The sequence below is a fragment of the Camelina sativa genome, chromosome 10 (assembly GCF_030686135.1).
Source record: "Camelina sativa cultivar CO46 ecotype springtype chromosome 10, ASM3068613v1".
NCBI classification, from domain to species: Eukaryota; Viridiplantae; Streptophyta; class Magnoliopsida; order Brassicales; family Brassicaceae; genus Camelina; species Camelina sativa.
Genome location: NC_141889.1, coordinates 24183192 through 24195468, shown reverse-complemented (window position 1 = coordinate 24195468; position 12277 = coordinate 24183192). Strand labels below are relative to the sequence as shown.

Below are 12277 nucleotides of genomic sequence, written 5' to 3'. Positions count from 1 at the left end.
TAACAAAAATCTTCATGATTTTTTTGCTGTATGGATTAAATTGAATTTGTATATAATTTACATATTTAAACCCTGTTTTGCAAAATTTATTTAAATGGATTTATATATTACTTTTTTTATTGCATAAGTCATAAAAAATATCTATTATACAAAACATACATAACATATATCTATATTAACATTTTTGCAGCAGTTTTTTGAAAAAAACCTTAGAGTGCTAAACTATTTACAATCCTATGCCATTAACATTTATTATTTTTTCACATATTTTAGCAACAAAAAATCAAGTCAATTGTTTTCCTTTATCAGAACCCTATAAATCTGTTCGAAATTGATTTTGTATATGAGTCATTACTCACCACATTCAATTCCGAAATTAATTTTCCCAGAAAATATCGAATAATATTAAAGTTGGTATATTCTTAATAATCAAAATATTTTGCAAATATTTAATCCCTAATTAGTTGAATTAAGCGTTAAATCTCTTGCAAATTATATTCAATTTATTATATGTGGCTGATAATAACTATAATTATTTATCTATATTAAAAATACATTTTAATTCTTGACAATAAGAAACATCTCTAATTAAAAAAATCGGTAATTACACTTACAAATCTTTTATGGTTATAATTTCTTAGTTTCCAAGTTAGACGATTTATAACAAAAGATAGTTAATGTGATAGCTTAATTCCGAAATTAAAACAAAATGATAACATGATTATGAATATAATTATTTTAGAGAATCTAATTACTTTAATAAAACTCTTTAAAAAACTAAATTGTTTCCTATAATTTAGTTTTAATGACATATCTTCCTATAATACTCAATTCAGATTTTAGGCTTCTATTATGGTTTTTTTATGCATGATTGGTAATCTTTAGCAAGATGGTCCTAATTAACAAAAAATGTTATATTAATTAAAGAAAATGATATAAATTTTAGAAGAGAAATCTTTATAGGTTTTAGACTTTTCATACAATTCAGATTGTTTGTATATTTTTCACTAATATTTACAAGATAGTTAAGTTATTTTCTGAAACTGATATTTGGCAAAATCTTTTAAATCTTATAAAATCATTCAAGATAAACACCAAACTCAAAATGTATATTTTTTTAATCTATATTAACATTTTTGAAATACATTTGGTGTTTCTACCTTTTAAGTTACTTATTTACAAAGTTAATCTCAAAAAAACTGTACAAAAAAATAAAATCAATTAGATTCCTAAAGTGTCTCTACCAATTTGGTTTATAATTTTCTAAACAATTTTTATATTTAGAAGCTTATTACACTTAATAACATATGCCAAAAATATATACAATCTTTTTTTTCCTTTAAAAACTCTAATATTCAATAATAACTATAGTGTTTGATATGAATAATTAAAATCTTTAATGGTTATTATATATGCTGATAAAAATATAAAAATAATTAGTTCACGAGTTAAATATAATAATTGGAGTATTTATAATATAATTTATTCTGCAGTATAATGTATCTAGAGTGGCAAAAATCACTATATAACACCATCTTCCATCTGTTGAGAAGTCACCAACTATCAACTACCATGAGCTTACGTGCAACCTCACCATAAGTTTTACTCTTAACCTAGTCAGAGCACAAACGTAGTTTGAGCATAAGATTAGGGTGCGGTAACTGTGAATTATGAGTAAATTTACTAATATACTCTTAATTATTTAATTATATCTAATAAACTAAAACACAATAATTAATAACTAAAAATATGATAATAATAATTTAAAACAACAGTTTTTACGTAAAAATAGGAAAATTACGGTTTTGACTCGAAAACTTGAAATTACGTTTTTAGCCGGAAAAAGAAAAAAATGGTTTTGACAGAAAAACGTCAATCACATTTTTGGCAGGGAAACAAAAATCATGGGTTAACAGGAAAATGGAAAATCACGTTTTTGATGGGAAAACGAAAAAATCACATTTTTGCGAAAAACAAAAAATAACGTTTTTAGTGGGAAAAACAAAAAATTATGTTTTTGGCAGGAAAAACGAAAAATCATGTTTTTGGCGGGAAAACTGAAATCATGTTTTTGGTAGAAACCGTTAAATCATGTTTTTTGCGGGAAAACGAAAATCTCGGTTTTGGCGGAAAATGGAAAATCATGTTTTTGGCGGAAACTATGAAAATCACGTTTTTGGTGGGAAAACAGAAAATTACATTTTTGGCAAAAATACGAAAAATCAAGTTTTTGGCAAGAACCGTGAAATCATGTTTTTGGCGGGAATCGTAAAATTAGGTAATAAACAAATAAATATGAATTTATAACAATATTCAAGAATTATTATATATTATTTCTTAATAATTAATGGAAAATAATAGAAAATGCAAACAAAAATATAATTGAGGTTAATTTGGTAATTTTGTTTTATAATCACACTCAAATAGCATTGTTATTCAAAAATATGATAGAAGTAGATCTCCATTCACAATTTTAAGTAATCGTATGGCTCCCAAACCACATCCCTACTGCACTCGAATTGCAATCGCACATGAAACGGAGTGCCATTCGGGTTAGGAGCAGTACAAAAAAAACATTCATTTGATAGGTTTTTGTTTTGTTCTTTTGCAGTAACTTAGTCTTATAACAAAACTCCACCTTAAAGCACATACACACAAAAAGAAAAGAAAACACCATTAGAACTCGCCATTTCAGCAAACACTTAAGTGAATTATGAGAGAGAGAGAGAGAGAGGTAATTAACTGGAGAGAAAACTACGAAGTAGAGATATAGACACCATTGTGGTATGCCATAAATGATCATGAAATAAAAGTCATGTTCGCAAGTGGAGTTACAGTAAAATATATCAAACTAACACACTTGAATCATATTGAGATCCTAAATTGCATTAGATAAAGAAAAACATAATCAATCACCTTTATTTCAGCGTCAAGCTCCTCCTTTTCAAGTCCAGTTGCAATGGGCATTACATCCTCCACCTTCATCGCAGAAGTCTTTACTGCAAAATACAATACAAACTGTAATAAACAATCATTCACCCTCCAATGGGGTTGAGAAATTAGTAGACAGAGTCCAATCTAAGAGTTTAACAGCAACACGAATACTAAACCAATCTAAGAGACCAATACAGAGTTATGTCTATCCTCTAAATCAACACCTGAGACAAAAATTCCTAGAAACAACTCATCTAAACCCAATAATAAAAAAGAGAAACTTACTTGCAATAGGCAACACTGCCTGAGCTGCGTTTAGTGAACTCTCGAACATACCCACATTCTCTGCCTCATGTTGTTGGGCTCTACAATTTTGACAACCCTGAGAAGATTAAGTAGTGGCAGCATCTATAGTTTCAGATACGAAATCAATATATATATATATATATATAGGGTTAGCCGAAATCAAAAACTGTAAACACAAAACTTTTAAAGGTTGTAAGGCAAACAAAATATATTGTTAGGTTCCGGAATTCAACAAAAATCTGAAAAAAACCCTAGCTCCCCTTTTGAAGCAACATGCATCCAACCATCGGAGACGGTGCATAGGTCTGTAAAAAGTACCAGCGTCCAAACGTCAAGCTGGGAAATGGCCGGAGCTCGCCGGATCCGCCTCAAGCATTCACCAGAAATTGACGGAGGAGGTTGTAGAATAAGAGAAAGAGAAGACGTGAGGGAAAGTGGTAACTTAAAACCATCTCCAACAGGGTTGCTCACACCATTTTTCATAATTGTAATCAATACTAAACTTGAATGTTTCTCTCCAGAGCATTACACATCAGCATTGTGAAGCATTCTGGAGATGACACATCAATTAAAACAGGTAACCAATGAAAACATTTTAATTAATATAGCTCATCATTCTATTCCAATAGTAACCAATTTATCACTAACCTATCAAATTAAAACATTAATACAGATCATCATTTTTGTCTAAGTGGACACATATTTGTTCTCTTGGATGATTCAATTTCTTCTTTCCAATTAGCTTTCATCGTCAATTCTGATCTAATCTTTAGAAAGAGAGCCATGGGATCACCAGCACTGCAGATTCAACATTATTTTCGCCGGTGTAACGAAAAGGGTTTTTGTGATCGTGTGTTAAAAACACTTGTATCACCGACTTCGTTCAACAAGGAGGGAGAGAGAGAGTTGGTGTTGAACCCTAACATCGCTGCAAGAAGGAGAGAGGAGAAGAGAAGTAGCCATGAGACAGAGTATGGGAGAGCAAGAGAGATCGTAAAAAATAGAGAAAGAGGAAGAAGAAAATATGGTGCCGAGACATGGAGGTGGGAAGCAGCGAACCGGATGACAATCAACAGAGAAGGAGACGTTGCGGAGGTCGTGGATCTGGTAGTCATTACTGTGACTGTAGCAGGCTATGGTGGTGGTGGAAGAGCAAAGTCGGAGCAGATCGGAGCTGGAGAAGAGAAGAACGAGAAAGAGGAATAAGATAATAAAGCAGTTTGGAGAGGTGCCTTTGGAGGCTCTTCGGCGCCGGATGTTACATCGAATTAGAAAGAAAAAACATATGCGTGATCACTATCAAGCCATGAGCTCGTAGCCACTGACGGAAGTCCGATTGGAGTTATATTCAAGAAGTTATCTGGGTTTCTTCCTATGCAAGAAATTACTGGAACCGCCCAAACCAGAAATCCTAGAAATCAGATTCGAATATGTCTCCTTAGAACAGTGTTTGGTAGTCCAAAATTTACCCGATCTAGCTGAGATTTGGTGGGGAGCTTCACGGTACTACTGGCTACAGATTCAACGGTGGGATTTTGATTTTAACGGTTAGTTGTGGTTTTCCACTTGTGTGTTTTGAGACATTTGTACAGAGAAAATAGTAATATTTTAATGTTTGGTTTGACAAACGAGGTTGGATGGAGATGAAGCTTTGTATGAGTGTTCTTGAATATTGGGTCTGAGATGAAAAAGGAGCAATGAGTTTCAACATTTAAGTGGCAAAGGAGGAGGAGAATTCTAGAGATAACGAAACACAAGAAGTTACGAAAGATGAGGATATGTCTGAACCAAAGAAAACTGAGATATATGCTGAGATAAAAATAAGATGATGAAAAAGCTATGATGGAAGATAAAGAGTCAGAGGTTTAGACAAATGGAGACAATGCTGAGACTAAAAAAGCTGTGATGGAAGATAAAGAGTCAGAGGTTAACTTGTGATTATAGGCAAGACTCATCCTTTGGAAGAAGAGATATTAGAGTTTTACAAATACTAAACTGGAGACTAAAAGATCACTAGAGTAAAGTACATATCTTTGTTTTGGAAGAAGAGATGTTAGAGTTTTACAAATACTAAACTGCAGACTAAAAGACCACAAGAGTAAAGCAAATATCTTTGTTCGAAATGCTTCACGATGGAGTAAGAATAATGAAGATGTTTCTTTGATGAAGAGATTGAAACTAGGAACCAATAGCTGAAACATTTTTCTTCATTTTTATTTACTCGTAGTTTTAATGTTACATAAGCAAAACTATGATGTGATTTCGAATATGCGACAGAGGTTTATATTGATATATTTTTTGGTTTGGGTTTGAGGCGGATTATGTTTCAAAAATTTTCATTATGAGATTTATAAGGTATGGTTTTGGCCTTTTGCGATCCTAGAGTTTTTTATTATTTAAATATTATATTTTTTTTTAATGTTGACATATCATGTTTTTAAGGTAAATACAAAATAAAAAATAATAATCAATCAAGACATGCTTTGATTTTTTTTTCTTATTATTGTAAACAACATATAAAAATTATCTTTAAAAGAATTAAAATAAATATAAAATAAAAAAATAACCCGCGGCCTAGTGCAGATATTATTCTAATAATAATAAAATAAAAAAAAGGAGGAGGAAAAGAGAGAATCGTTCCTTATTTAAGCAATCTAAAAAACGTTTCTTTCCATGTTTCTTGCCATTTGTTAGTATGTAATTAGTTACTTTTTATTTTATTATTTAAAACTTATATAAACAATTTGTTTATTATAATATAATTAAATTAGTTCATTAAAGAATCTAACAGAGTCGTCTCCCACCGTTGGAGAAACTCTAACAACGAAAGAATAAGGAGTCGAGGCCATGGTGTGGCGGATCTGAGAGAGAGAACTTTTGTCAAGAGTTTTTTTTTCTTCCGCTATATATGTAGCACTTTGCTACAAATTATGTCTGATAAAAAATTAGTTAAAACATATTGTAGCTAATTGGTTACTAAGTGTAATTATATAATGACATAATTTATAGTTATTATTTGTTTTTACTTTTTTCGTTGCAAAAAACATAGCTATTTAGTCCATACCCCCTAGTGAATATCAACATATTTCATGCAAATTAAGAAAATTGTTTTAATTTTCACTTTATACTTTTTACAAATACACTAAAGAGATTTCTCTTTCTTATTAAAAAGCTGAAATAATAAAAACCAACAAAAAACAAAAATTGTTTAAAGAGCTATAGGAAGTATTAGAAATAGAAAATCTTTTGTAAAACAAATCCTAAAATGTCATAATTAATTTTTTTGAAATGGATGGAGTAGTAACAATAAAAAATTACAATTTCGTCTTATCAATACAGAAAATAAATTTCATTTCTGACATTATTTTTCTTTCGAAAGAAAAATGATTTAATCTTTCAGTCCGTTACGAAGCAAATCAATGAGAGCATCCATTTCATGTTTCTTGAGAGAGAAGCCAACCTCCACACCGCCATTTCCATCTCTACTCTCCGCCAAGGAAATCGCTTCGCCTTGATCAATTGACACAACCACCACTTTCTCCGGTCTTCCCCACCCAAAATCCAACCCGTATACTCCAAACCGGGTCGAACCCGCAACAGACAGAACCTGTGCTCCTGGTGGAAGAGTCATAAATGCTGCCAAAATCTCTGGGATCTTCCATGCTGTAGTCTCATCCAATGCCTCAACCAAATCACTAACCATACTCGCAGCAGCTAAAAACCCTTCTTCACTCATAAAAGTCTCTGCCTTTAACGGCATTTTAAAAGAAGCAGAGACACAATTGCCGAAATAACTTGATGGAACCGGTGGAACCATGAGACTTCGACAATCCACCGCGAATCCGTACCCGACTGGTCTATTCGGATCACCGCCTCGAGCTTTGATCATACACGTCAAAACGTACGAGTAAACAATCACAAACGTGGATAAGCGAAGCTCCTTTGGTGAAGATGAAACAGAGGATTCTCTCTTGAGTTGTTCTCTAAGCTTTTGAATATCTTCTCTAGTGAGATTGAGAATGTACCGGACGACGTCGGAACCTATCTCCGGCGACCACAAGAGCTTTAAACTCTTGGGGTTTTCTGGTTCTTTACCGCCGGCGAACGTTTTGGCTACTGAGTGCCAAGCGTTCAGGATCTCTGTATCCAAATCCGTCGGGCTTTTTATGACCGTACGGTCGTAATTTGGGATTAGATCCTCCGGTAGAGAAGAATCTTGATTTTTACATGCGTGCGCCCAAGATTTGAGAAACATGGTTGTTGTTTTTCCATCTAAAACGGCATGGTGTGCTTTTACGCCGATGCAAAACCCTTGGTTTGGAAATAAGGTGACTTGAAACGACACGGCGGAGGCTGAGTCGTCGGAGACATGTAGCTCGGGGACTAACGGGTGTAACTCGGCGGTCGGGTATGGTTCGTTTCCGGTTAAACGTGAGAAGTCGGCGTTTGACTCGGCGACCGTGAATGAAACGGCGTCGTTTGGGGAGTAGACGATGCTTGGTTTGGTGTCAAGTTGTTCCCAAACGAGTTTGCCGGCGAGTGGGAGATAGTGAGAGAGGGATGAGGAGAGAGAGGTTTTGAGATTGGGAACGATGACTGAGTCGAAGAAAGGGCGAGTTGCGTCGGTGAGTCTGTAGAAGATGACTCGTTCGACGGGGTGAAGTTTGTACCAGAGAAGGTCGAAGAAGGTGAGTGGGAGAGTTGCTGACTCGGACGAGTCGGGGTTTGAAGGGGTGACTCGTACCACTTCGATGATGTTAAGTGATGAAACCATTTCTTTGGTCACCATTATGTGTTGTGAGATTGGTTTACTCATCCGATGATGATAATATATATACAATGAATAGGAATTTGTTATCACAAAATAAAAAATGGTAGGAGGAATCCAATTTTGTTTCAAACAAGAAAATAATAACAAAAAATAAGTACATTACCAAAACAATAGAAGGATATTCGCTTTTTTAAAAACAGAAAGGATAACAAAAAAGATCTAGAAGTACGTATTGAAGTATGAATTCAAGCTGGTCAAATGGTGCACAGAAAAAAAAGAAAAGAATTTAACCTGGTCAATGGTAAATGATTTTCAAAAAGAGTATTAGATGTATTTCCTTTATTTTTGTTTGGTCAAATATATCTTTAACAGTTTAACTCTTTCTATAATACTTATTACTCTATATATATCTCTTTGTTCAAAAAAAAAAAATACTCTATATATATCTTTAATTTCCAAAAAGATTTAGTTTTTATAATAGTTTCTTTTTATTTATGAATAAAAAATACATACACGAAAAAACCGTTTGTAAATAAAATAGTTCGTTATCTTTTTAATTTATTTCATTATCATTTTCAAAATCATGTTATGGGAGTATAATATATTTTTTATTTGTTCTTATTTATTCTTCGAAGTTTTAATAATTTTTACTGGTTATGTATATTTTTGGATGTCTGAAATATATAAGTTTCAGATAACCTACAATAGTGCGACACAAGGAGGTCAAATAAGTTGAAAGATCATCCAAAAATGGTAAGTTTGATGTTGAAAGGAGCTTCCAGCGGACCAGCATTATCGAACTATCAGGAGAAGTCAGACACGATACCGAACTTACACACAAGTTTTATTAGCACCTTATAGAAAGCTACGAGCGCCAAACTTATCCCGTAGATAGTTATTGCATTAAGCCAACATATGGACAATTTCAAATACAACACATTTCTAAACCACTCAAAACGAGGATATACATTAGAGTCGTCTTATTTTGTTTTAAAGCTATATACGGGATAATGAAAAATGTCATGACCAGTAATATACATAACATTTTCTATGGTAAATCTATTCTCATGACATTTTTCATTGATGATAGCTTTGTTTTGTCGAATAGCATGAGAATATATGCTCAATAAGCAACTCTTTTGTCGAAAAAAGATTTTGTTTTCTTATATTGAGTTTTTTTTGTTAATTACTTGAGAAGTTTAGTAGTGGTACGTATGTCCAATTTGAGGCTTCTATTCTATCAATGTGGGATATCGAGAGGGGACTAATTAATAATATGATAAAATGATTTTGTTATTCCTACCACATTAATGGATATTGAGTCTTCATCGGACCATTTCCAACAACCTCTCAAACCCTCAAATTTTAAGGGATTTTAAGTTCCAACAGACTTTTAAACCTTCAAATTTTAAAGGTTTGAATAGTAAACTCTTAAATTTGAGGGTGCATTATTGAAATCCTTAAAACCTTTTATATATTTCATTTTAGTCCTTACAACTTATATATCTTACAAATAATTCTATTAAATTTTGTTTGAAATATATTCTACATAAATTCAAACATATAAATTAAAATTGAAACTATTATATATAAAAGATGTACCATAGAAAATAATTTTATACAACAATCATTCAATAATTAACCATATATTGAGTAAATTTATCTTTTTACATGTAATTTTATTTTATGTTTTCAAAAAAATATATATTATTTTGTTTTATCATAGAAAGTTTGTATTTTATAATATAGTTTGATATAATTTTTTTAATTGTGCATTGTATATTTATTTATGAAAGTTTTGCTATTATAACTAATTATCAGTAATATTGTGGACTATAATATAAATATAATAAAATTTAGAAATAATTTTGAGGGAATACAATTGGACTAAGTGACTAAGAAAAACTCTAAAGGAGTGTATTCAACTTGACGATTTCAAGTGATTTGTGTAAAGTTTACAAATCCTGTGTTATTCAATCAAGGATTTTACAGAAAATCATATCAATTTCCCTAAAATCTATCAAAATTCTAAATTTTCTTTAAGTGGGATTTGAAAGAATTTTACAGAAAATCATATCAACTTCCCTAAAATCTATCAAAATACCAAATTTTCTAAATCCCATCAAATTTTCCAAAGTTATGGTTTCAATACACCCTCTTAACAAAAATGGTGATTTATAGACCTACTTAAAGCAGCTGCCAACTTTTTGTCCGATGAAAAGAAAGAAGAATATTACATGCCCACTTATCAAAATTTTTTGATATTGACTTATCAATTTTTCAATAAATTTTAAACTATGAAAAGATAGATGTTAAACCACGTGAACTGACAAATCAATGTTCGTTATATACATATATATGCATGGCTATAAAATTTAGTTAAGGTCTATTTGCATTTGTGAATTTGTTTTTATCAGTTGTGTGGACGTTGGAAGAATTTGATATAGCTGTCACATTTGAAAATAAGGACATAAGAATTTGAAAAAAAAAAGAAGAAAAATTTAAAATCAGAATGAGTATGTTAACAACAAAATAATATCTTTCTAATATGGCTTAAAGAAATAATTAACTTTGATTTTAAATAAAGAATTAAACCGATCTATTTTTATTAACTCTCTTTATTTTTAAATCTTTATTTATTTTTATTAGTTTAGATCAATACAATAAAACTCCTTTGTTTTTCACCAGCTACTGACACCTCAGCTTTTTAGTTGAAGGAGGAGTTGACACATAAGTTAAAATATATAACCAATAAAATTCTAACATTAATACACATCAGTTTTTTGTTTGCCTACATAGACACATCATTGTCTCAATGTTAAAATCGGTTTCTTCTACTTCCAATATCCCTATCTCACCCTCTCTTTAGTGTGGTGATTCAGCACTTGTATGCCTGCAATGGTTGATCCTAATTTTGGGGTTTTTCAAGAATAACCAGAGTTAATCTTTGATTTTATCTTATCACCATTTTCTTACTCATCTTCAAAAATCTCCACCTGAGGCAAAGATGATCAAAGCCAAAGAGCACACACTTTCAGATAGATAATACCTTGAAAATCAATCCTCTGTTTGATTCCAAACCAAACTTTACACGTTTTAGAGTAACGTCATGGTAAGAACCCTTTGACTATACGGTTCTTGTTTCACCACAAAGAGGACACAAAACTCCACCTTGGTTTGAACGTACAAACCAAAATTGATTCCCTTTTTGAGAATCTGAATAAGAGCAGCACTAAAGAACATTTTAACACCTGTTCAAAAACATGCAACTTCAATGTCTCTGCATAAATTACAAAATGCATGCAAACCAAATATTCAGCAAACTGATCCATACACAAGACTATAATCACCAACACATGATATTTATGTATCTTATGCAGATGCAAAGAGAGATTGTATAAATCCAAAGTCTCACTAACACATAGTGTACCTGTATTTTTATTGATACTTTGATTTTTGGCCTCAGGATGGCGAAGAACACTGCAAATATCACACACAAACATATTCTCATCATTGTCATATGTACAGATTGCACATCGCCATGAAAATTCAGCAAAAAAAACTCAACATGACTCTCGCACATTTCAAACAAACCAGCCTAAGACTGTACCTCTGTTCAATCACAACCTAGCTACTTTCTTCCAAGAACTACATTACATTTGGTTACCTTATCTACATCTTGTAGAACAGGCGTAATCAAGTCGTCGTTAACAGCAACAAACACAACAATGTTAATGTTACTATTGTAACTAAAACTCTTCCCATCTTTGCAGCTTGCATTCACCACAGGATGTTGAGCAATGATTTAAGCATTTTCTTCATACATAACAATGTGTGTCTATGTTTCATTCAATTCAATCCCACCTTCTCGTATAGTGCATCAAGAGCATCAATGTTCACAAAGTAACCAACACGGAAGGTATGAACAGAGACTCTCAATCATATTCTTCAATATTGCAGATTGAATCAGGCAATAGAGGAGGCAAATTGGTGGTCGTGGTAGCTTTTCCCTCCGCCGCCGCAGCAGGAGGAGGAGGTGGTGGTGCCACGGAGGATTTGGGCGGAGCAATTCCAGCCACCGCAGCATAAGGCGTTGTTATGGTCTTCCTCGGACAATCTACGAAAGTCGTCACTGGAGTTTTTTGAGCAATTGTCGGACCAGGAGTTGGTGATGATGACGGACAAAGATTGATCGGCTTGGAGAAGTGGAGAGAGAACAGAAGGAAGCGAAGAAGGAAAAAAAACAATCACAGCTTAACAGACACT

The 12277-nt window shown here is 32.4% G+C and overlaps 1 protein-coding gene across 1 annotated transcript; it reads right to left on the bottom strand.

The window, feature by feature from the left end:
• Positions 1-6484: 6484 nt before the first annotated feature.
• Positions 6485-8223, bottom strand: LOC104719567 (phenolic glucoside malonyltransferase 1). The gene has a single exon (XM_087469577.1). It carries the CDS (start codon positions 8054-8056, stop codon positions 6629-6631), a length of 1428 nt encoding a protein of 475 aa, XP_087325703.1. The 5' UTR covers positions 8057-8223; the 3' UTR covers positions 6485-6628.
• Positions 8224-12277: the final 4054 nt, after the last annotated feature.